The 25253-nt window shown below is 48.8% G+C and overlaps 1 protein-coding gene across 1 annotated transcript; it reads right to left on the bottom strand.

Moving 5' to 3' along the window:
- Window positions 1-6940: 6940 nt before the first annotated feature.
- Window positions 6941-25249, bottom strand: LOC121096877 (D-beta-hydroxybutyrate dehydrogenase, mitochondrial-like; the record flags this gene model as incomplete). The annotated part of the gene is made up of 5 exons (XM_040613453.1): window positions 6941-9219; window positions 10916-11068; window positions 14708-14849; window positions 21262-21372; window positions 25163-25249. Coding segments are annotated over 5 exons (975 nt in total), but the record flags the coding sequence as incomplete, so codon positions are not given.
- Window positions 25250-25253: the final 4 nt, after the last annotated feature.

Genomic DNA, 25253 nt, shown 5'->3' with positions numbered 1-25253 from the left:
ATACAACCTACACCTTCCTCCTGACATTGATTTATAACGTGTGCGTAACTGCAGCTCCACTCACGGAAAGAAAGGACAGGCTCTGTTGCATTAAGAAACACTATTAAGAAATCTCCTGCAGATGATGCCATCCTGCCAGCCCAGCGAGGAGCCCCTCGGCAGAGACGTGGGCTCTCCTGCTGCGGGAGCACTTCGGAGCCAGCTTCAAGTCAGCAACCCACATCAGCTACCAGGAGCGCAGGAATCATGCACAGACTCTGGGGGTGGCCTCAGACCCTCAGATATCCCCCACTCCTATGGACAAAGGCAGTTTTATATATACACCAGGAAGATCCGAGGGTGGCACTTTAGCCCTGATGGACTTCACCAGCCAGCACAGCATTTCCAGCCCTTGTCTCTGAGCCCCCCCCCAGTCTCACGCCACAGGTCAGAGGAGAATTTTAAGAATCCCTTTCTGAAAGAGCGAGTTCATCGCTCCGCAGAGGCTGCAGAGCGCGAAGACACTGGCATATGTGTTTGGCCCTGCCCATGAATAGCCGCACTGAGGGCGCTGAGCCCGCGCATGCCTTGCCTTCAGACACAGGCCTAAGTGTTTGCTAGACCAGAGTTTATGTTACACAGAAAATAAACAACATAAATGCAGTGGTCAGTGCTCTGACTTTGATTCAATACGTAGTTACAGTATGAAGCTGCACAGAGATACCATTCATGGTGAGTTTCATTCCGACAACTTGGGATTTTAGGAATGATTAGTTTAGACAGTGTTAAAAGTTCTTTTATCTGTGCTGCACCCCAGAGACACTAGCCAGGCATGTATTCCAGTGCAAAGAGACCCGGACTGAGACAGCAGATGCGTTATCCAATTACCTTGAATGTTTATGACAACAGACGTCATAAAACCTTGCATTCCCAGACATTCTTGCAAAACGGTTGTTATCCATGGAACGGAGCAAAAGCTTCTCACACGTACAGGAGTGTAGGAACTTCCTTGGGATGCGATGGATCCACCTGGGGCTGGCTGAGTCTGTGAGCACCTGTGCGCAGGCAGAGCTGGAAGCTGGCTCCTGCCCGTGCCTGCAGGAGGGAGAGCTGCCTGAGCCAGGGGCCGGGGCCGGCCGTGCCCCCAGCGAGGTGGGGGCTTCCTGCTCCTCTTAGTGCTGCAGGTGGGCAGGGGCCACCTGGCACGGGTGTCCCCAAAGCTTGAGGGAGCCAGGCAGGTTACGCGTGGCTCAGGGGTGGGTGGAAAAGTGCCCGTGGTTGAAAAAGAAGGTCCAGATGTGCTTTTGGGTATTACAGAGTCTTAGGGGCTCACTTGCTGATAAAGGTGTGTGGCAGAAGAGTGTGTGCAGGGAGGGGATGAGGCTGGGCCTTCGTGTGGAGGCTGAGAGCGTGTGAGGAAGATGGGGAGGAGAGGGGCTACCTGCATGGGCATGTGGCGCAGCAGCAGTTCTTGGCAAAAGCACCATCCCCATCCCCATCCCAGTGCGGGCCCCAAGAAAACTCAGTGCTGGAGTACCTTGTTATGACAGACAGACCACTGCACCCCCCAGCTGACTCTGTCCTGCACCATCTCTAAGCCACCTCGTGCCAGAGGCAAGCCACCGCACTGTCTCATCCTCTGTAAAGGTGGCCGTCACCACCTCAAAGCCTTTCCCAAGTCCCCAGGCAGATTTTCCGCAGGCACTTTGCTAATGTGCACCTTGGCCGTACTGGAGGACTTGAGCCCCATCTTCTCTGGAGGGCTGCCAGGGTCAGTACCTGTGCAAGCATTCGTGCACTGCCTTCTATAGGAAGAGAACCCATATAGTCATACTCCAGCCACCGACTGGATGTCTCCGGTGGGACACAGGGACTGCCACATCCCTCCCTGCAGCCGGTGGTGGAGCCATCGGGCCTTGATAGAGTGCATTCCCTCTCCTGCCAGCTCCCTCGTTAGTCAAGCTTCCTGGAGCACCAGTTGCATCTCATCAGAGCTGGAAGGGGAAGGTGCTTGGCTGTGCTCCAAACGCTTCAACACCCCCGGGAAGGAAACGGCAGGGCTCGGGGTGGTGGCAGCCTGCTGGCTGACCATCACAGGAACCCTCCTTAAAGTCCCACCAGCAAAACGACTCCTACAGCAGTTGACCCCACAAGGTCACAGGTACCACCAGCACCCCTGGAAGCAGTTTTGCTCTGCCAGGGAGGCCCTGGAGTTACGTAGTAAGAGACAATGTAGAGCTTTCACACAAGCTGCAGTTCAAGGTCCCCGGGCAAGGTGCCGGTGGGGTGATGGTTAACCTTGGTGCCCATTTAAAAGCAGCACAAGTGTTAATGTCTGCCCTCAGCCCTGGCACCTTCCTCCCTGGAGCTATAAAAGTTCAGAGGACTTTATAAGTCACTTATAGCAGCTTTCATGCAGAAGACTGGAGATGCCACATTTTTTATTCTGCCACAAGAAGTAATTTGGCCTGTGGGAAGGGAGATAACACCTGTTCTGGCTTCAGTTACACAACAAAATGAGTGAAACAGTACTGCATCGCATCACAATGTATACTTTTTGGTTTTCTCTTTTCCAGCATGGGCAGGGCTGTGGCAAAGATGGCCGGAATGGTAAGGGAGCTTGATGCAGGCAGAGGATTTGTTCAGGACACTTAACAAGGCAGTGGCAGTGCCAGGACCAGAAGTGCTGGATCACAGTTCTAGGCAGAAGTCTTCCCGTTACACCATGAAAACAGACCAGCTCTTACCTGGTTACTCTGCGGAATGCCCTCTCTACAATCAGAGCAGAAATCCTTTCTTTCATTTTACCATTTCTACTTGTATTAATGTCTTGGCAAACACCGTGAAGGAATATCTGCTAGACTTAGAGGTGACCAGAGCTGCTCTGGCTGTGCGCTGGAGCTGGCAAAGACTGGGGGTCGTCACTGCTCTTCACAACATCATCTGCCAGGTCCTGCATGAGAAAGCTTTCATACAAGGGGCCATGCTCAGGGGGTGGACAACCTTGTGCCATGCTGGCTAGGAACAGGCAGGCACAGGGGAAGGCAAGAGCGAGAAACTGGTAATAGGCAGACCAAATGTTACCATGTGCTCTCCAAAGCAAACCCATAAAACTCATGGTATCGGAGCTAATTTCATGATGCAAGGGCTACGGAACTGCGTAGCTGGCAATGGCATAGCAGTAGCATCGAATCTTAGAAACCCTCACTCTTTAAAAAAACGGATTTTTCCAAAAAGCCAGAAAACTTCAGGATCTTTCTCCACATCAATTCCCTAGGGCTCAAAGCTGCTTGATGGTGGGGGTTTCTTCATGAAGGATAACCTGATAATGGTGTATTTTATCAGAAGAGACTAGAAAATGCCTCCCTGGCCATACCTAGGGGACCGAAGCACAAACAGCTTCTCTGTTAAGGGCAGAGGAAAGTGATGCTACACATCCACAGGCAAGGGGGTGGGCAGACCCACCCGTTACTGCTCCATTGGCAAAAAGTGCTAAGGTAAAGCACCCTCAGGGAACCAAATTAAACCACCCTGAGGAAAGTGAATTACTGCATTTTCACTGCACCATGTAGGTGACCACCACACCTGAACACTGGCTCAGCCGGCCGCTGTGCCCAGAGCTGCCTCCTGCAGCAGCACGCTGGTGCCACCGGTCAGCCCCACCGCCCACACGCCTGGGGCAGGGCAGGACTGTGCTCACAGCACAGCTCTCAGCTCCGCGCACACCTCTCCCTACATCCTGCTTCTCTACCGGGATGCCACAAGAGAAGGCACTGCATGCTGCAGGAGACCTGGGCGCACGGCTGTCTTGTGCCTCCCCAGAAGCTTCTGTCAGGGCACAGGTATTGTGTCACATCACCGTTTTGAGGTAAAGACACAGGTCTGCTCTCTTCCTCAAAGACTGCCAGGGGAGAGGATGATACGGCTGTATCAGTAGCATCCCTGTGGCCCTTCCAGCACTGCTGAGAATGAATTAACTGTATCTGGCTCCAGGCCAGGCTCCGGAGGTGGAGCTGGCTCTCTTACAAATGCTCGTGCTATTTGTAGCATCTCTCCAAACCCCAGGGCTCAGGCTGCTGGCTGAGAAACCTGCTGGTATCGATTTTGGTTTGTTTCTAAGACATTTCTCAGCATTGTGGTTGCAGAAGCAGCTGAAAACTCATGTTTCAAAACCCCAAGCAGAAAGGCAGGTGCTGCCGTTGCTATTTACACAGCACCATCACACTCCGGGGGCTGGGGTAGGAGGGGAGGTCTCCGAGCTAGAAAAATAAAGCCACCCAGGGTTTCCTAAGACTTAAAGTTTCTAAAATCCCAAGCAAGACTCCTGTTCCCGGTTGCGCTGGGTGGCAGTGTTGCAGAGCTGGGTGCCGCTGAGCAGAAGCAGCCGCAAGCCTGCACAGGCACCCTGCTCCCCAGCCCTACCCCGGCTGCTGACAGCACCTCTCTGCAAAGCAGGACCTCAAGCAGCCTTCCTGACCTGTTGTGGCCATGGTGGAGATCTTTAGCACAGCTTCCTAATCTTTGTTTGACGTGTTGAACGCTTAATTTTTTTTCTAGGTGATAGCGCTGGTATTTTTTCCTGATTTTTTTCTCAAGGAAGACAAGGAGCCCCAGGGGAAGCAGCCCACCTGGGAGGCACTGTGTCCCCACGCAGAGACCTTTGGGAGCAGAGAAAGCACCAGCGGGGAAGCAGAAGCAAGGCCCTGTCAGGCAGAGGAAAGCTGCCCCGGGTGATCTCCCAGCCTGTTTTCAGGGCCATTGCTGTGTGTGAAAGCGCTGCCATGGCTGCCCTCCTTTTACCAATAACACATCTGGCAGGGGGCAGTTCCTCAGCTGCAGGTTCAAAGCCAGACACGCAAGAAGCGCTTCTCAAATCCTAAACTTTTCCTAACACCTATCACCTCCATCCCAGGTGTCAAAGCAACAGGTTACATGACAATGCCAACAGACCACAAATTAGTCACATACACCATCTGGCCGGGAACAGGGATACCCATCAGCTTGAGCCCACCAGGCAGGGGAGAGCAGCTGCTTTGCTAACACTATGGCACCCCTTGAGCACTGTGCTCAGTAACCAGACAGCACCTATGGGGTCACCACCTGGGCGCAAAGTGGCACATGGAAATATCCTGAAGGTTAACATTACCTAAAAGAAATCACATCCCACCGCCTACAAATTTTCCTCCAGATGTTGCATGTCGCCCATCAGCGCAGCGTAGTGTCACGCGTAGTTCCCAGGAACACTACACAGCTCACGTTTGGTGCAGCACACCTCCTGGGCAGCTCTGCAACTGCTTTGAGATCTTCAGCCACATCAGAACAGCAAACCTAGGACATCAGCCACTCATGACAGTGGTAAAGACTTCTGAAGCCCAGAGGAAGCAGCGTACATTCCCCTCCTGTGTGTAGCTCACTGCAGAGATAAACACACACAGGACTATCAATGAGGGATCTCCATAGCAACTTGCTGCTTCTCGCCTCTGCCTGAAAGGAACCACTTCCTCTGCAGCTCTTGCCACTCAGATGTGACTTCAGGTTTCTCTTGGCTTTTAGAGATTATCTTTATTCACTTCACTTGCAATAAACTTTGTCTTCTAAACTCTCCTTTTGCTGCTAGCGGAAGTTTCATGTTGGGGCTAAACCAGGAACCACAGGTAACATGAGGTCTGGGGGACACACTGAGACTTGCCACTGGTTTGGGACTTGATTTTTTGGTCAAGACAGAAAGAACCTGAAGAGATCTGGAGTATCCAGACTCACAGTGCTTGTCCCAAGGGGCCCCAGGAGGCCCCTCGCTGTGTTCAGCTGAACCAGAGCAAACATGACAAGCAGAAGACCACCTCTTGGTTTCCAGTGTCATCATAAAGAACTATGATCTGAAAGGGAAAACAGAAGCACTTTACAAAGGCTAAAGGGTGCACCAAGGAGCTGGACCATTGCTGTCTTCCAAAGCATTGTGAGAAATGTGCAAAAAAGTAGGATGTGCCACAGTCTCAGAAGCTGGTCCTTGGGGGGAAAAAAAAGCCCCAGGCACCTTTGGCAGTCCAACTCCTCCTAGGATACCACAGCAGCAACGAGCATGGATTCCCAGGGGTTTTCACGGAACTTCCATCTCCTTCATCCTCTGGCTTTGAAGCTCAGACAAATGGAATTGAGATTTCTTCTCTCCGTTACTCACCAACAAGACAATGATCATGCCTGCATTAATGCAACAGTATGGTGTAAAACAAGGGTCTGGCTGCCTCAGAAAACAGAGTTCAGAACCAAGTTTCCACTGGACACTGAACAGCTGCTGGAAGCTCAAGATGGGAAAGGGACCTGCTCGGTCACCTTAGCTTTGCTTGGCTGGCTCAGAGCTCATACGATCATCTACACTGTACCAAAAACGCTTGATACTTTCTCTTCCTGCACCACCGCTCTGCTCCTCTTTCCCCCAGCATCCACCCAGAGCTCCACACCCAGGCAGAGACCAGAGCAGGCACTGACAGCTCACCTGAGCGCTTCTCAGGGGGCAGAGGAAGGGGCTGGGGCTCACAGGCTGTGAAATCCTAACCCTGACTTGGCCACAAGGTCCTTGGCTCACAAGTCTCCCTTCTGTCTGTGAGAAGAGCTAATCCTTATTACCAGGCAGCTGTAGCACTTGGATGAGTTACATGCAGAGAGCACTGAGGCGATGAATAATATGCAGCACCACTCTCAATGCTGTCATTTGAGGGACACCACGTAAAATACAAACACTGATGGGGTGTGTGTTTGCAGAGAGGCCTCTCCAGCTGCCTTCTGCTGATGAAATAGGTCATGCCGCCTGTTCTGCTCCAGGCAGTTCTCACAGAGCCCCCACAGTACCACTACCTGCTGAACCACCACCCTCCTTAATTACCGAATCCAATTAAATCCCAACCTCGGATTCAAAAAAGGTGGGAAAACCAATGTAGAAATGAGCACCAGAGACACAGACATGTGCTTTACAAATCTGTTTATTTACTCTCTGTGCAAATCAGTGCTATTTAACATTACTCACATTTCACAGTGCAGGGAGCAGAAGTGATTACAACACTGCTTAAGCTGCTGTTCAGCGGGATCGTTCTGGGTCCCGGATCCCAGGCAATCTCCACGTGCCAACGATCTGGAATAGATAAAGAACTGCACAGCCAGCATTTCCCCGAGTTATTACTTGTAGTACAAGCTACCTCCACAGCACCTCCAAGGGAAGCCTGCTTTCCTCCTCAGGCATCACAGCATTCACAGCTGCATGCAGACTCCAAGCATTTACAGCCAGCAGTATATAAAAAGTCTGTGGCACAGTTTCCAAGTCAGAGCTAGCAGAGACAGATGAGGAAAGAGCAAACGGTAAGTTCTTTTCATAGCCACTTAATCTCACACAGGACAAAACAGAACCAAGCTGGTCCCTAGAGTAAGAGGGTAAGGTCCCAGCCAGGCCAGCAGCACCCAGGCTGTTCCACCAGCGGTCACCACTGGGACAGAGGGAACAGGGCATGAAGCCAGGCAGCCCCAGCACTTGGAAAAATAATTGAAATCCTGTATCTGGCCAATAGGAGATACCCTTGGGGGTACTGCGCAAAAGTAGCTCATACCAGTTATCAGGAGGTTCTCTGAGGAGAAAATCATGTACAACATGGAAATTTCATTGCAAAATATTAAAAAAAAAAAAAAAGAAAGAAAGAAACGTGTCACTTAAAGCACCCTTCCAGAGCTCAGTCAGGCCACACTGGCTACATAGAGTCCTGTCACTGTTCAAGTGCAGAGAGGATGAAACCAAAAAACTGATGTGGGAAAGCAAGAGCAGCTCCCTCTCCAGCAAGAGGAAGCCTAGCATGGGGCAGTGACCTGAGGGAAGCAGGGGGTGGCTGAACAGTGTCGGTACCACAGCTGAGTAGCTCAGGCACCCGGTACCTAAGGTAGCAGTTTGAGCAGCCAAATTTGTTTGCTACATCAGATTTAACCCTGTTCCACAAAGTTTATCAACAGTGGGTGGAGAGAGGCTGCAAGTCCTAGCATTCACAGGGACTGACAGAGGGAAAGCTCATACCTCACTCGTTATTAGAAGGGCTTTTCCCTGCCCAGCCAGTGTACACTTACTGGCTCTGGCACCTCTTGGCCACAGTGCTGGGAGGGAAGAACCTGTCTTTGCAGTGATCTGACCCCCCCCAGCTAGGTAATGAGGCTGTTTAGAGGCACTGTTGCTGTTTTCCTGGAGGGAGCAGTCACAGTGCAGCACAGCTTCCTAGCAGTATCATGGAAACAACGGAAGGCTGCGACTGACCCATTTTCAATCAATTGGAAAACTCTGCTTTTGTCTCCCACTTTGGTTTATCCCTTCGAGACACCTCATAGAAACAACTTTGCTCTGCTATTAGCAGCCTGTCCTTGTAAGGAAAAGCAGGAGCCCATTAATGAACCACATTTATCACTGGGAGAACTCTGCTGACCTAATTACACTAGCCACGTATTTGACCCATTATGTTAACCTTCCTCTGCCTCCTTCACAATTAAAAGGAAAACACCTTTCATCTTTAATCAGGACAGCAGGGAATACAAAGAGCAAGAATTAGGGGGGGGGGAAAAAAAGCCATGCTGTTCTCAGCATCCCACAACACTAGACTTGAAGCCATAACCTGAAGTGAAAGCACATGCATCTACAGGGGAGATGCATCAGCAACGGGTGCAGAACAGCCCTAAGCCAGCTCTAACCTGTGCACACCTACGAGCGCTGGAAGGATGCCTGAAGGACAGCCATTTACAGGGTGGCTCCGGGGATGTAAAGCCAGTCAGCAATGGCAGTGGGCAGGTGAGTCATGACTTGCAGCCTCACCCACCAGTAGGTCTCCATGGGATTGTAACAGTTGTTTGGGCACGGAGAAGTAAGTGCATCGGTGATGTCATTCAAGACCAGAGACATGTCCTTCAGGCCACTGTTAACAAAGGACTTCATCAGGGCCACGTGATGAGTGAAATACTCCCACCCGTAGTCCTCCTGCACAGTGTGGCTGGCTCCGCTCCACAGTGCCTCAGCCTGTTTATCGATGCTGTCTGCCGTCAGGATGCCTGTAGCTGCCACGAAGTTACTGGGCTCAATGAGGATGACTCTGACACCCCAGCGGTACATCTCCTGCCGGAGGCAGTCCGAGAAGGCTGCCACCCCAAACTTGGAAACGCAATAGCAGGAGCGGGATGGACTCGCCATCCGTCCCAACATGCTTGTGATATTCACCACACGGCCTAGAGAGAAAAGAGCAGGGAGAGATGATGGGCTGCCGAAGAAGCAGGCAGAATATCCCAGTAAAAAGGTGCTTCGTTGGATGATGCTGATTTCTAAAATCTGAATCTTGAAGAGGCATCTAAATCCCTTGTCAAGGAGCCCTTCTCTCCTGACTCAAGCAAGGCTAGCACCTGCTCTGACCTCCTGCATGGATGATACACATGCCTGCCTCTGTATTAAAAAGGGTTTACAAAGCATACAAGACATTTTCCTCCTAATTTCTAAGCAGGGAACTACCCAGACCTTCCGAGGCTACTAGCTGTGTGCTCTCACATCAGTGTGCCCACTCCTGCGTCTTGCTACAGAAGCGTTCACATTCCTGGCTAGCAGTGTTACAAGCTGGAAAGCACACAACACAATGTGATGCCACAGAAGCGTTCTGGTTCTTCCTGTAAGTATGACAGCTCACCCGCAGCCACTCTGCCCAACACAGCTAAACGCCTGTAAACCTGAGCTGGAAGGCAGAGAACCAGTAGAGGTTTCTCTGAACCTGCAGCATGAGCAGCAGAGCCTGCTCATCCAGCTGGCCAGCCAGGAGTACCTAGAGAACTACTTGTCAGGGACAAATGGAGAGACCTAACATGCTGCTGTCTATGGGGCAGCAAAGAGCAATTGTCCTAACTCCCACCAGCAGCCCATGCCAGCCTGATTACAGAGTTGTGGCAGCTGTGTTAGATCACGCACTGCCTAGGGGCAGCAACAGCAACGGTCACTCCTCCGCGGGTGGCTCTGTCCTTCCTCAAGACAAGATGTGTGCAATTATGGTTTCAGATGCACTTACAAACAGGCTCTTGAAATCTCACCAGCTATTTTTACAGAGAGGATTTTCACAGCCGTGGAGCATGACACTCTTCTGCAGCTTGAAATTTCAGCTGAGAAACAAGTGGGCGGCTCTGCTCTCTCATTCCAGACCTAAATGCAACTTGGAAGAGCTGTGAGAACCGCCTGCTGACCTGATGGGTAAGCTACCTTTTGCAGTGAGACAGGGCTTATTTAGTGGTACTTCCTTCCCGGAAACAGTATCTGAGCAACCTTCTCAACATAACCCTTTTTGTCCTCACAGAACACACAGCTGTGCCAGCATTCTCCCACACGTGTTAAATAAAGCAGCTCTTCAGAGTTCTGCTCATACATATCTTTTTTTTTTTTAATATAAACCAGAGACTTTTGCTAATACTGTTGTCTTGTAAGATATCTAAAATGGCTGTTACTGACTGTCATTTAATCCACCACTACCACTTTGCAATCACCTGTGAATTACATCACATGAAGGAAAAGATTCAGTTACCCAAACGTAAGCATTTGGTGGACTCTGCAGGCCAGGATTATCTTGTCTGGCCTCCAGTCAGTCTTTCTAAAGGTGGCCTGGAGTCCTGTGTTGTATCTGCCAGCACTGCCAAAGGTCTCTGATACCCTGAGATATTTAAGACAGCACCTGCTGTGTAGGTGCCTGGACTGCTCCAAGAGTGTCCTATACTACCAAATAATTACACAGCATGTTGAACACTGCTGTCTAGTTTGCCTGCATGCCCTAGACGCCCTCCTTGGACTGCACAGGCATTCCTTCTAGCACAGTCTGAGTCCTGATTTTTAGCTGCATCGCTTTGCTGTGCTGCAAAAGCTCTCTCTGAGTCTTGCCACGCTGCCCAGCATTACCTTTAGCTCTACGAATGAGGGGCAGGAAAGCCTTTGTCACTCTCACAGTGCCCCACAGGTTGATCTCTGCCATCTTCTTGTAGTTGTCTAAACTTGCAAATTCCACCTCTCCAAAGGTCGAGACACCAGCGTTGTTCACCAGACCCCACAGACCTGCCAACAAACACGTGGTTAAAAAGCGGAACAAGGAAGAGTGCTGCAGAGAAGAAGCTTTCCTTGTTGTTCAAAGTAACCCAAGTGCCTGACACTGAACTGAGACCTTTTGTAGAAAAAAAGTTGTAGAGAAAAACCCAGCAAGGAGATGAAATACGCTCTTGGTATACCAGGAGTGAAGCCAGTGAGGCCTGTTTGGAACATCAGGGAGTGATGGGGCCACACAAGCACTGACTCCCTGAATGTCTCTTCTAAGGTCAAATGCTGTCCTGGGGCTTTGTATGGCTGGATCTGGCTGACCCTCTTTTATGCCTTCTGTCGGTCCCAGGTTTGTCTTCACTCCCTGACTTTATGATGGCTTTTACAGTTTGGAGGGGGATGGACTTTCCCTCAATTAAAAAAAAAATAAAATAGAAGGAAGGGAAACAAATATCTTGGATTTCTAAACCCCTTCACAACTCTGACTCACTGTTTTGGAGACCGGATGGTTTGATCTACAACTTCATGGCCCAGTTAACAGCTGCTGCATTTTAGTCCAGGTACTGGGTTTCCCTCAATCCTAACTATAGCAGAAGATGGCAAACTGACAAGCAACCCTTAAAATTACTAGAAATTAAAAATGTGCATGCAGTCCTGTGACAATTAAATTGACTGCACTTACCGAGAGCTTCTGCACTGAGCCCTTTACATCCTTACATGTCCAGGACTTAGCAACTCACTGAGGACTTGACCCTTCAAAGTGACTACTGGAGTCCCAGTGGCAAACATCTGTAGGACTGAGTCCGTACTTGGTGAATTTGTTGAAGCGCAGGACTATGCAGCCATAAACTGCAGGAGGAACAAACAGAAGAGCTGGAACAAGATAACAGAGTTGCTCCTCACTAGATGTCCTGCCATACACCGTGGCCCAATAAATACAATTGGAATTTATCCTCCTGGTGCATTTAAAAACACCAACATGCCCTTGCTAGACTGACTTTCTACCTCACACTGGCCCTACTAACCCTGCCCCATTCCCAGCTAAGTTTGTTTTCCCTGGAGGCTGCTGACCAGCCATGTATAACAGATCAGAGAAGGTCACGTCCTGCCCAGAAAGAAAAGTGCATTAACCATTCTGTCATGGTCTGTCCCAGAATGGATTTACCTATTACAGCTGCCACCATTCCTGCACCTCCCAGCACTCACATGGTGATCCTGGCACTCCTTTTGCCCAGCAAACCGGTCTTTGACAGACAATGATGGATATTGCTCCAGTCCACTGGCCTGCAGCTCCGTCCTTCTCAAGAACCACCCTTTCCCAATCCCCACCAGGCCACAACAGCCCCAGGGGCTATCTGTGATAACAGCGAAATCATGGCCTCCAGCAAAAGCCAAGAAAACATCTTGCTCACCTATTCTTACTTCTGTTTTTTTTTAATTCAAGTTTCTAAATGCTGCAGTCAAGTAGTTCTGCTCCTGCTCTGCCCAAGATCCCCTGCCTGTGGCTGCTACACTTCCTGAAGCTGCCAGCTTTAATGGGTCAAGAAAACTCTGAAAATTCACACTCATTTGGCAGCCAAGTACAGCGTATCAGCCTGAACAGGGTCCTCTGCACTGCTGCAAAGCAGGCTGTAATCACTAGCAGGAAGACCTGATGGTGTAATTTCAACAGTAACATGAAGCTATACAGAGCAAATTTGACAGGGGTTTACCAAAGACCACAAAAGACTTCAACTGTCAGTCCCAAACTGACCCCCGCAGAGTATTTCTGATTCTAAGTTTCTGTACAACGATTTCCCATTTCTTGGGTTACAAAGATTCAGGGACATTCACAAAAGCATTCACAATTGTTCATTCTTGGAATTTCATTGCTCACGGATCAGGTCACATTTCATACAGAACAAAGTGCTGATAGGTACCCGGTCACAGCACTGTTTGCTGGACAGCAGTGCGTTTATTGAGCAGAGTCTTATCACTATTATTTCTTTAGTGTCAACAATACGGTGGGAATGGTGTAAGATTGAAAACAAACAGGGGCACTCCTATCAGAATGAGTTTAGCCTTATGTACACAGCACAGGGAAGAGAGGTATGAATGTACAGCACAAGAATGTTCTGCACTAGCTCCCCTGGTGCCACACTCTGTGCAACAAGCACCTCCACGCAAGGCACCTCAGTCTCAATAGTCTATCGAGCGCTATTTATTGGCAAGCCCCAAACCTCGGTCAGTGATGGGCCTAAAAAGAAGCCTTTGCTGCTTTGCACACTGTGCAAACAACTACAGGACAAGGTTCTCAAGAGCAGGAGGAACCAGTCCAACTTGCTGATCAAGGATGCAAGACTTCTCTGTCCCTGCTACACACATGGTTTTGCAAACACTGCTGCATTTATAGGCACAACAGAGCTGCTCCCTTACGAGCTTTCACTCAGTGGGAAATGGCTCCGTGGCAGCGCTGCTCTTGCTGGGCTCTTCAGGAAAAGCTTGAGAAGCTGTGCAGTGTGTGACGAGGGCTGCGTGATTATGTAGGAAGAAAAATCACGCAGAGAGAACATGTGTGGGATCAAAGCTTGTACGTTACTCGGTTAGATTTCATATGCTTGTTTTAGAAAGAAGGGTGTGCTCATGTAATTTGCATGAAGATTAGAGCTATTATTGTTTACTAGCTTTATACTTGCCATATATGGCGGGTATTTATACTGCCCATGGCAGTTTCATCCAAGCCTCAGGAGAAGCAACCACCCTCCAGCCACAGGACCCTTAAAAGCCCTGGAGCCACAGATGTGAAACCTCAGTCCGCCCTTAGCCTGTGTCTACAGCTGCTGTCCAGCTTGCAGCTTGCACAGAGGCTGCAGAGGAACCTATGCAGGCCAAGAGGCTTCACAACCTCACCACATGGGAAGAGGTTAGGTGGTGTCACACCAGGTTCTGACTATGAACTCAAATCTCACTGCCAAACCACTTCCAAGAAGGAAAAAGGCACACAAAGCGTTGGACTTACATTTAAGGTGGCGTGTGGATTAAGGTGGTCTACGACAAGCCCACCTTGGATCCTGCCTCACATCACCTCTGGGATGTTGTATGGCAAACTGAAAGCATGGAATGACCTGGCTGAAGAACAATCCAAGTCTGGGGGCAGGCCAGTTTTGTGCTCCAGCTCAGCACTCAGTTACACAAACAGGTTGTACCAGCACAGCAGAGGGGACAGCAGTAAGCAGCCAGGGCCTGTCACCTCATCACTAGCAGGGTCACTAGAGAAAGGTCTGTGTGAGCCAGAATGCAGCAGCAGCACCAGGGAAGGACCAGGCTCTGGCCATCCTGTGCCCTTCACAGATAGTCAAGGAGGAAGAGACAGGCTCTTGTACACTTACTGCCACTCACCAGGTTTTACGGGATGTAGAATTACAGCCTAATCCTCCAGCCAGTCTTGGGCTCTTTCCATGTGGCTGCCACATCAACATTGAGACAACTCTCCTCACCAACATGTGTTCAGCACTGCCTGACTGCCAGCCACACACTGTCACAGGCCTCCAGGCTTGTTAACCTTCTTTTGGTGGCGCAGGGAGGGAATGACCTGGCCAGTGCATGGCCAGCTCTGTAGGAAGGATGCTGTGAGCACAGCAAAGAGCCAGCTGTGCTGGAAATACAAAGATCCCTATGTACCTTCCTCTGGCGCCTTCAGGGTCCTCTTCACAAAATCCACAGCCTGAGCCACCTCCTGGTCACTGCACACATCCATCTGTAGCACTTTCATGCGATCTGACTTCATGTTCTTCAGCTCCCTGGCTCCATCTCCATTCTTATCCTGTTCATGAGAAAAAAAAGATGTCCTGCTAAGACAGACAAGGAGCAGTTACGCAGCTTGGGGCCAGGCTTGTTCACATGGACAAGAAGCAGAAGCTACTGAAATGGCACACAGTGGTGTAAACTCGGTGCACAAATAAGTACACGAGCCACATGAACCAGCGTGCAAGTCACAGCCATCTTCATCTTCTCTCCAGCACAGACCCTACGTCTGCATCCATGACCCACTGCTCTAAAGGGCCACAAAGCCCCTGCTGTTAGCTCCTTGCATGATGAGTTTCACATCCTTAACACTATGAAATACTGTGCCAGCCTGGGATAACCGTGGGCGACTCTCCACCACCTCAATCTCCGTGCTCTGCAGGTAACATAGCAAACACTTGCACAGAAATCAGAGTCAGATTTTCTAGGCTTAAAAGCAAAAGGCTAATTAGGCACTGTCCTTCTGTCATCCCAAAATACTGCCTGGCTTCTAATGAAATAGTATTGTCAGACCACTTTGAAAACAAGACAGCAGGGACACCTTTGGCATGCCTAACAGCAAAGAGTCTGATGGTACAGGATACAGCAGGAAACATTTACAGCTGAACTATATCATAAATACTACTTCGCTCTTACTACACAGCGGAACAGGATGCACAGAAATTCATGCACAGTGGACATCTGCCACACAACAACAAGATTACAGACATAAGGCATGACAGGAGGAGATTCTGGCTGAGGAGGTAAGAACAAGTCTTCCCCACTCCCCCCACATGACCGGCTCTGCTTTCCTTTCTATGCTTTTCCTTTCTTTCCTCTTCCCCCTGCCCCTGCTGCTCTATCATCAGAGATTCTGTTACTATTGTGGGATTTTTTTGTTTAGTCAAACATAAACACACTTCAAATTCCAAATTTTACCTGGTCACCTCCAGACAGGATTGCTGCCTAAGCCTTACAGCCTTGCTCAGGTGGTATATAACAAATAGAAGTGAAAAATCACAGATTAGCCACGCAGTCCACAGCAGGCTCAAGATTTAATTCACCAAACTACTCCCTGAACCACAGGCTCTGCCTCATTAGGGAGGAAGAAGTTATGAATTGGTGAGTCACCATGCCTGGCTGCCACTCTTCCTTTAGCACTTGACACCAACTCCCCCAGCACAAGGGCAAACAAGGCAAGCAACCCTCCCACAGTCACCTGCTCAGCTGCCTCTGCAGCCAAGCTGACGTAAAAAACTTATAACCACTTAGTTCTTCCATGCTTATCTCAGGCTATTTAATAAATATAGTATACAGCGTCCCACCTCCACCTTCAGTCCAGTAAACAATGACATGTAATGAAGGAAAAGAGTTGAAATACCCATCGTTGCTTTGAGTAAAACAGGGTAGCTCTCTTGAAAAAAATCAATATATAGTTACACTGGCGTTACGACAACAGTAGGAATGAGATGCTGAAATCATTTCACAACTGACTTATTTCCAGGTATCAGAAAAACAGCAAATAGAGACTTGAAGCTTTTCTAACGCACATCAAACACGGTGACATGCTGTGTCCAGCCCCCTTATCTAGCCATGAAAAAAATCTCTGAAAGTGGCATTACAAGAAGTTAATAACATAGTCCTCAAAACATTATATTCCCTTTGAGACAGGTAAGGGTTGTGTGATGCCTCGCCATATTTCTGGAAGATGCTCTTGCATCTCACCAAGTTATACAAAGCAACTTGCAGCTACTTAACAGTGAATAAAGTGGAGCTAATTCACCTTGTAATGAGAGAGATTCACTGTATCTTTACAGAAGCAAAAAACTTAACTGTATACATATCAATTGTCATTTCAGAGCACTGAAAACACCTTTCTCTACATGTATTTTTATCTTCCATAATCCTTAAAAAGTAAACAAGAAACATTTCCATCGTTTTTAGAAACAAAGTCATAGACCAGCAACTTAAAAATCCAGCATAAGTGGTTTGTATTAACCATCTTGAAATTAATTTTCCCGTATCACCAATACAACTCAATCTGCAAAGTTACCTTGCCAGCCACAATATATTCACTGTTGACATAACATTGATTTTGGAAGACTGACTTCAACACACAATATCAATTGGAACCACTTTTCATAGTTGCAGCCACCACCTCAGCCACCACTTAACGGTAAAACAAACTGCTTAACTCTCATATCCAGAAAACCTCTTTACAAATGAAGCACCCATGTATCTTCATGGAAAGAAGTGAACATCATCTTATGTTCTGTGGGCTTCAGGGGCTGTAAGCACATTCCCTGTTCGGACAGCCACACGGCACTTCCCCCTTGGTTTTTAAGCAGTAGATTTGCCAGGTGGGAAAATATCTGGAGCGGCTCCCATGGAAGCAGCCAGGCTGTCCTCCCTGCGGTGGTCTTCATGGCCTTGGGACTCATCAGCAGGAGCCACGCAGCAGCACAAGCCAAGGGGGGGGGGGGGGGAGCTGGCAGCAGTGACTCAACTGCTCCTGCAAAACCTCTCTCTCCTCCCTTTGCTGTCACTTTTTTTCCAGCTGATTTTTGTCCTCTTAGAGGATCTCCCAGCTTCCCCTTCCCGGTTCCCTCAAGAGCTGAAAGCTGCCCTGCTCCAGCCCAGCGGGCTGCCCGAGCACTCTCCAGAGAGGCCTTCAGTGGGACTGGGCTGTTTCCTGCCAGGTATCTCGCTTCCCCCAGTTATCCTGCCCTCGCAGCCCTGCAGGGCTCTGGTTGCCCACCCCACCCTCTGCCTGGCAGGGGCTGCCCTGGGTGGGGAGGCAGACAGACACACAAGCCCTCTGTGCCCAGCCAGAGCCTCGCTCCAGCGTTCAGCTGCCTCCTCTTCCCCCCACTCTTTGCTCCCCTGCTCTGGGACAGAGGATCCCAACGAAGCTGGTGCTGAGCAGGCAGACCACAGAGGGACTTGTTAGCGGATAGTCCTGAAACAGACCAAGCTGTGGCTTTTTCTCAGTGAAGCTTGTAGGATTCAGGATTAGGTCCTGGCAAGCACTGGGGCACTCGCAGCGGGATGTCAGCGGGAAGCAGGAAGCCATGAGCACAATGCTGAACAGCCATGGATCCAGCCTGCTTGCTCCATCTGTGCCAGTTCCACCACACCCTGCTGCTGCCTACGCACCCGCTCCCTCCCCGCACTTCCTGAGCAGAACACCTCATACTGGTCGTTACTGGATTCCACCTAACTGATTTCAGACTCCACTCGATACATCAGGATCATTCTGAACCCTATTCCCCAAAGGGCCTGCAATCTTCCCTGCTTGGCACCATGCCCATTTCTTTCCAAGTGAACTCCCTATTCCAGGGAGCACTTCCACGAAAGTCTCCCTGGGATTTAACAGCAGTGACAGGCTCAGAGAGTAAGTTTGCTCATGAGACTTATCACGAGGGCCTGCGTCAAAACCCTTACTCAGGATGCATTTATTACTTCCCCTTTAACCACTCTGCTGCTTGGCCAGAATGACACAGCACAGCCTGTTCCCAGAGAAGTTAGACAGACAGTGTGTATCACACCAAGATCTAGATACCTGTAAAATTGACAAATCAGCATGTTGCAATCTCATCTAGTGCACCAAAGGTGAGCTGCCTTCCAGAGGTCTGTCTCCTTTGGGAAACAAGTACAGTATCTGCCCTCTTCCAGCCTGCTGGAAATCCCTTGTCCTCCAGGTGCTCCTGAAAGTATCACCCATGGGGCAGAAATGACAACGGCTCATCCTTTAAATATTTTCAATACATTTTGTCAGGCTTGGTGAATGTGAACACACCCATTTATGTAAACGTTCCCTGTTCTTTCCCTTTTCTTGCCTGCAGTCCTCATGAAAACTGCTGGCAGTAGGCATCTGAAAACAATTTATTCATTTTTTTCAGTAAGATCAATGAAAATAAGACAATGACCATTTCAACTTTTTCTGTACTTTCTACTTTTTGGGTTATTTTGTAATCAATTTCTGCGTGGTTTTCCATCTTATCCCTAATATATTAAACTGAAACCTTCTCTGTGAACTCACTTGTCCTTGCTAAACTAAATCCCTTTTGCACTTGATCCTCTCCAGTTCTAGCCCAGTATTCTTGTTATTCTGTAACTTTATTTTTGACTGTCTGATCATTAAAAAGCTCTTGATACACCTGACAGTGTACCACCACATATTTAATACAAGAGTGTTCTGTGGCAGTTAGTACATCAGGGATCCTTTAATTCCCTGTATAAAAGCATACAAGTAAGTGATGATAGACTAACTATGTGTTAACTAATAGCCTGGCATCTGCTCTACAACTGTCCCCATACCTGCTCTGACCCTGCAGCCCTCACTTCTCTCATGACAGGGGAAGTTTCCTTGCACTTGTCATGCACAGTTAGATGCACAATGCCAGTTACCACAGGGTAGCTGCATCCTTAGCCCCACCACACGTGCGCTCCTCCACTTACCAGCAATAATCACTAATATACTCATACCTTGTTCTTCACAAGTGATCTAACAGCTCCCCTGCCTTCACTGATGGATCCAAAGGGAGGAAACATCATCTTTTTCTTGTAGCCACTACATGCTTCCTTTTCTTAGAGTAGTCAGCTCTAGATCTAGAACCATTTTCATCCCACGCGCATTCTACCATTAGGTTTTCAGTAAGTTCCTGCTCATCAAATTTTAAATCACTAGGCTATTATCTCCCTCAACCATGTAAAATACAAGGCTATTCCATGAGGATACTGGCTCTCCCAAGAACCGTAGAAAGCATGTGGCTGTTATATTTTTGCAACACCTATCCAGGTAACTATGTTACCACCAGACCCTGTCTTTCAGATGTACCTAACAGCAGAAATGACAACACTAATAACCTGCCAGGGAAGCAGGGGGAAGCCACAAGTGAAACCCTGGGGCTATGAGTCCAGGTCTCCTGAAAATTTATTAACACACAGAACAAGAAAAATCACATGCTCCCACTCTCTACCCCTTCAGGGTCAAGTGCTCAGTTAACCTGCAGAAAGTCACCGGCCGATCAACTGATTGCTGATGCATTTTTCACTTCCACACAAAACAGGTATGGAACCACAAGAATTTTGGCTGAGTAAGAAGTTGCCAGGCCAGATCAGAGGACAGGTGATCAAGAAGCAGTATTTTTTATTCCATCAATAAAACAGGAGCATTTAGGTTTTTTATGTGGCTTCAAATGAAGCCTGGCCCTCTCTGCTCTGCACTAGTATTCTGCCTTCTGAACAGCTCTCTCAGACCGCCCTATCTCCCCTCTCCTTTCTGTTTCCTACACCTGCTGCTCTGCAAAGTGAGTGCATGACTTGCTATCACCACAGAGACAGGCATCCCAAAGCAGCGTATGACATGATTATTGAAGGATTTACAGAGCCTCCACATGGAAATTTCCAAACAGTGGCAATTTTCCAGCAGGACTCTTTTGTTCTCAAGTTACACAATGTGTCAGCTGATAATAACTTTCTTTTCTGGTGTGGTGGAAGAACGTAACCTCCGCTGAGATCACACAGGCAACAAGGGCCACCTTTTTCATTTGTTCTCACCCTCCACACTACTCAAGAATCTGTTGTCATCACTCCTTGAGCATCTGTGCTGAAAGGGCCATCTTCAAGTGGAGAAGTGAGTATGAACTGATTTTGAACAATTCGGGTCAGAAATTACATGAACTTTGACTATCATAACAGCAAAAAAGCACAGTAACTGTAAAACCCCAGCTGAGATGGAAGTGAAGCTGCCCAAGTTATAAAAAAAGATTACATAACACTATTACCTGCAAGAGCAGGGACTGGGATGATGGGTCTGCAGCCCCTTCTGATACAGTGTACCTAAAGTGATCTCTTACAACAAGTGATACCATCTGCCACACACAGGTGACAGAGGATGAGACCTACAGACATCAGAAAGGTATGAGAAATTTGTTTATTCAGCTATCCAGAAACCGAATAGCTTATACAGAAGCTATAGAAGCACAGTTAGAAGACATTTTGGAAACAGAACCTGAACAAGGCAGGGGAATCAACTTGGAGAGATGAGTTTGAGAAGAGCATCCTCAAAGGAAAGTTACAGAACAAACAACAGCAACAGAGATGCCAGGGAACACAGAAAGCCATAGTGCCATTGCAATCTTGGACTATCAGATTTATTGAGTGTGTTGCCATATTGTTGAAAGGCTTCCAGCAGTAAATAGTGCCCTACCGTGCAAGCCACTGGACAGCCACGCAGCTGACAGACAACCCCTGCCCTAAAGAGCTCAAAATTACAGGAATGGCAAGATGCAACAGGCAGATGAAGCAATGGAAGATGTAACGATCCCTGCCCACTGCATTTCTCTCAGGTCTTGGACAAGGGTACAGTGGCTGCAGATGAAGACGCTTTCACTTGAGAAGCATTTTTCTCCTATCAGAGAAGAATTTTTATCAATATTACTACTCACCATGAGCAAGCATCCAGCAAAAACAGTAAATCCCTTCGCATGAAGCTGTTTTGCCAAAGCATGTCCAAAACCTTTGTCGCAACCTGTTACGAGCACCGCCTTCCCTTCAGCCTGTGTGGGGAAAGACAGAAATATGGTTATCATCAGATATTGCAATGCTGCAAGCACCACCAGCAACATAGCACAGGAGCAGCTTGCAGCCCTGCAGCCAGGGCCACCCAGTGTTTAGGAGATACAATTCCAGCTGCAAGTCACAGCGGCCACGTACCTAGCTGCACACTAACCTGGCCACAGCCTAAACCCAGCGATTTCAGCGGAGCTTCTGCTGGGTCAACCAGTGTAAGTACACAAGGCGGCAAGATTCCTGCCTAGAAACACAACCAGCTCCCAGCTAGTGTGAAACTAAATTTATTCAGTTGCTGCTCTGCAGCTATTTGTGTTGCCTTGATACCTGGAGTAGAACAGTAACTTTCTTTCAAGTATCAGCGACCAAAGCAGAACAGAAACATTTCAGAAGTTAGTGATTTACCAGCTCATAGGCATTGTAAGAGCAGCATAAAAAACATCCAAATGATAGTATGTCACTTGCTTGAACTGTACAGCAGCTCCTTTAACTGCAGAGTGACTATTGTGCTCCCCACCTACTCCCACTCCATGCAGTACTTTCCATGCTGTATTTTAGCATGTGGGAATGTGACTACAGGTTAGGGTTTCCTTCTGAAACACTGCAGTCTTAACAGGAACAATTTATCAAATCCTACAGTTCTATCCTACATTATTGTTATATTTTGACTGATGGATAAATTCAGAAAAAAGATTTGACACTCCATCTGGTATGACGCAACGGGCTTATGATAGATCTGAAAACAGAATCACAAATCCTGAAGAGAAGCCTGTAGCAAAACATCGCCCATTCACCCTCTTTCTTTGTTTGAAAGCCATCTCCTCACCACAGCTGTGAAGCAATGAACTCCTAATGCTTCACCCAACTAGCAGGCACTCAGCTGCAGTGCTACACATTGCTCCAAACCGAAACCACATCAATAAGGCAATAATATGATACGGTAATAAAGATCCAGAGAACGCAATAAGGAAGTGAGATCACTTCCACCTCTGTGGAGGTGTCTGCAACATACCCTGTTACTATATTAAAAACAGCTGAAATATGAACATCTGTATTTTATTCTACTTACATAGGAATTGCACTGGCTCATTCAGCCACTTTTTCAGACATAAATGGGCCATCACCAGTGTTCTCTCATTTTGCTGACATGCGTGGTAGTGAAGTAGCAATAAGGAATAATTGCAGGGTGATAGCAATCAGAGAATTACTGCACAAACTCAAGATGAGCCTAAGCAGAGAGCAATATACAAATAAGCTACACCCTATCCTATAACTCCTACTGAGTTTATTGCTTTCAAAGGGGAATCATAACCTGAAGTTGAAATGAGAACTGATCAAAAGTCTATCTTACAATCACCCACATTAACACCAGTTCCTTCACTCAAATTGCACCCAGCTACAGGGTAGCTCTGGTAAGGCTCTGAAGGTAGCTACAGCTAGACAAAACATGAGCAAGAATTAAATATACAGTGCTCAATCCTAATTTAATTTACAACAATACAACTCCCAGAGAGATAACGATCAAGTCAGATCACAGAATTTGCCAAGGTTACCTCCCACAATAATTCAGCAAGCTAGCCCACAGAAAAGAAAGGATTTGACTTTTTTCTCTGCCTCCCCTCCCTAGACCCTTTGCCTCTGAATCCTGGAGACAGAGAACCTCCCAAAAGAGCAGAAGCTGTGCAGGAAATAAGGAGCTGCAATCAGTTTCAAAATCCAACCTTCAACCATCATTAGCTCCTTCATCAGCTGACCTGATAAGGACAGAGCTCAGCTGCCAGAAAAAAAAAGCAATTTGCTGGGCTGCGTTAATGTGTGCATCTAGTTTTAGCTCTCAGCAGCTGTTTTGTTTTCTCTGGTTAAAAGAAAAAAACAGAAACAACAAATCAGACCACCAAGATGTAGACAGTAAGGAGGAGGTTTGCAAATCCTCTCAGCTGTCTATAATAGGGAGAAAAGTGAGGAACAACTTACAATGTAAGAAAGTTCCTGTGATTATTTGTTAATTATTTGCCATTATCCTAATTTCTATAACAAAACATGTGATTACAGCAGCATGGTTCATAGTAGACTGAGGCCCCAGCAGCACTAATGAACATTTAAAGACCCCAGGGGTGTAACAGATCTTACATCTGTAGCTTCCCCTGTCTTTGTGCCATGCCTGATGGGCAGACAGCTCCCAGGGATGAGAGCAGGAAGGCAACCCCATGCCCAGCCAAAAAGATCCTATGCCCCAAAAAACTCTGAACATGGAAAACCCCAGTCACCCTTATAGTTTGAATGTCCCCAGATAAGGCCTAATGGGTCTCGTTCCCAGAGTTTGATAAGGTCAGTCTGCAGCTTACCATTGGATACAGTGCTGAGATAGGCGGAGAGGACTAGCTATCGCCTCTCTAGCAGGCATCACAGTGCCCGTAATCAGCATTCTGGGGAACTTCAGGTGCCAACAGTCACACAGTGCTCTCAGGAAATACTGCACAGGAGACGGCACTCGTGTACAGTGCTGCCAGGGCACCCGGGACCTGCGAAGACTGCAGAATAACTTCTTGTACTGGAGGTGCTGCTGTGGCATCTGGGCAGGGCAGCGCTGCCTGTATCCTCACTGTGTGACCCACAGCACTGTAACACACACTTCACAGCTTAGCCCCAGCGAGGCAGCTGGAGTTTAACCTGCTGCCAGCTCAGCTGCACAAGCCTCGCTAGCTTTTTCTACTAGGATATGATTGCTTTATCAAATAGCAGAACTTATTTTACTCATGCAGGTGATCTATCAACATTATACACATTTATTGCAAAAGAAGCTAAGGAAAGGGAAGCTACTTTTTTTGCCTCAGTCTCTCTGGACAACGCGGAACCTGCCCTGCCTGCCCAGTATCTTTTACTGTGTCACTTGTTTTCTGGATCCCGCTCCATTTTATACCCTCCCCTGACCATCTGCTTGCTATCAAACAGATTAATTCACAGATGAGAGCAGACGCGCAGTAAACTTCACTTGTTTGCTAGAGCCAGGAAGTTGAGATTTTCAATCCCAGGAAAAGAAATTGAAAATATTCACTAACGGGAAGGTATTTTCTCAGGTGGGACAGGGATGGGGAACGTCAGAGGGGCAGGGTGGATGGAGGAAGACCGAAGTGGGGGGTTGCAAAGAGGCCAAAGCTGTTATCTTGCAGTCTCAGAGGGGCTGGACTGAGCTGGAGGCCCAGGAGCAACATCATGTTCACTTGCAGCTTCTTCCCCGTTGCTGCAAAGCTGTCTGGGGCGTAAGCACGAGCTATGTTAGCTCCAATTCAGTGAAAGAACCCCGGACATTTTGTGTTATTTTGTGTTCTTTCTTAAAAGCATATAGAAGAGATTGATTATGCAATTCTGCCCCAATCACAGGACTTTTTTTTTTTTTTCTCCCTTATGCACATTTCCAGGTTTGGAGTGCCGGAACACAATCCACGCACCCACTGTTTCGTGAATCCCGTGAGGCAAAGCGGGGTTCCGCGGCGGCGGGCCCGGCAGCCCGCTGCCACACCGGGGCCGTGCCCGGCTCGGCACTTGGCCTCCGTGGCAGCGCCCGTGCGAGCACCCACCAGCCCGGCCGCCCCGCCGGGCAGCGCCGCTCGGGCCGCCCGCCACTGCCGCAGCCCCGGCCCGCTGAGCCTGCGGCCGGCGGCACAGGCGGCCCGGGAGGCGCGGCGCCATCTTGGGCCCCGGGGCAGCCTCCGCCGGCCGCCCCCCGGCGAGCCCCAGCAGGGGCCGAAGCCCCCGGCCCCTCGCCGCGGTACTCACGGGCAGGGCGCGGCGGGCCCGCCGCGGCAGCAGCAGCAGGAGGAGGCGGCGGCCCAGGCACCGCCCGCCGCCCGCCAGCAGCAGCGCGGCG

Source organism: Falco naumanni, chromosome 13 (genome assembly GCF_017639655.2).
Source record: "Falco naumanni isolate bFalNau1 chromosome 13, bFalNau1.pat, whole genome shotgun sequence".
Taxonomy (NCBI): Eukaryota; Metazoa; Chordata; class Aves; order Falconiformes; family Falconidae; genus Falco; species Falco naumanni.
The sequence above is the reverse complement of the archived record's forward strand: the minus strand, read 5'-3'. Positions and strand labels throughout refer to the sequence as shown.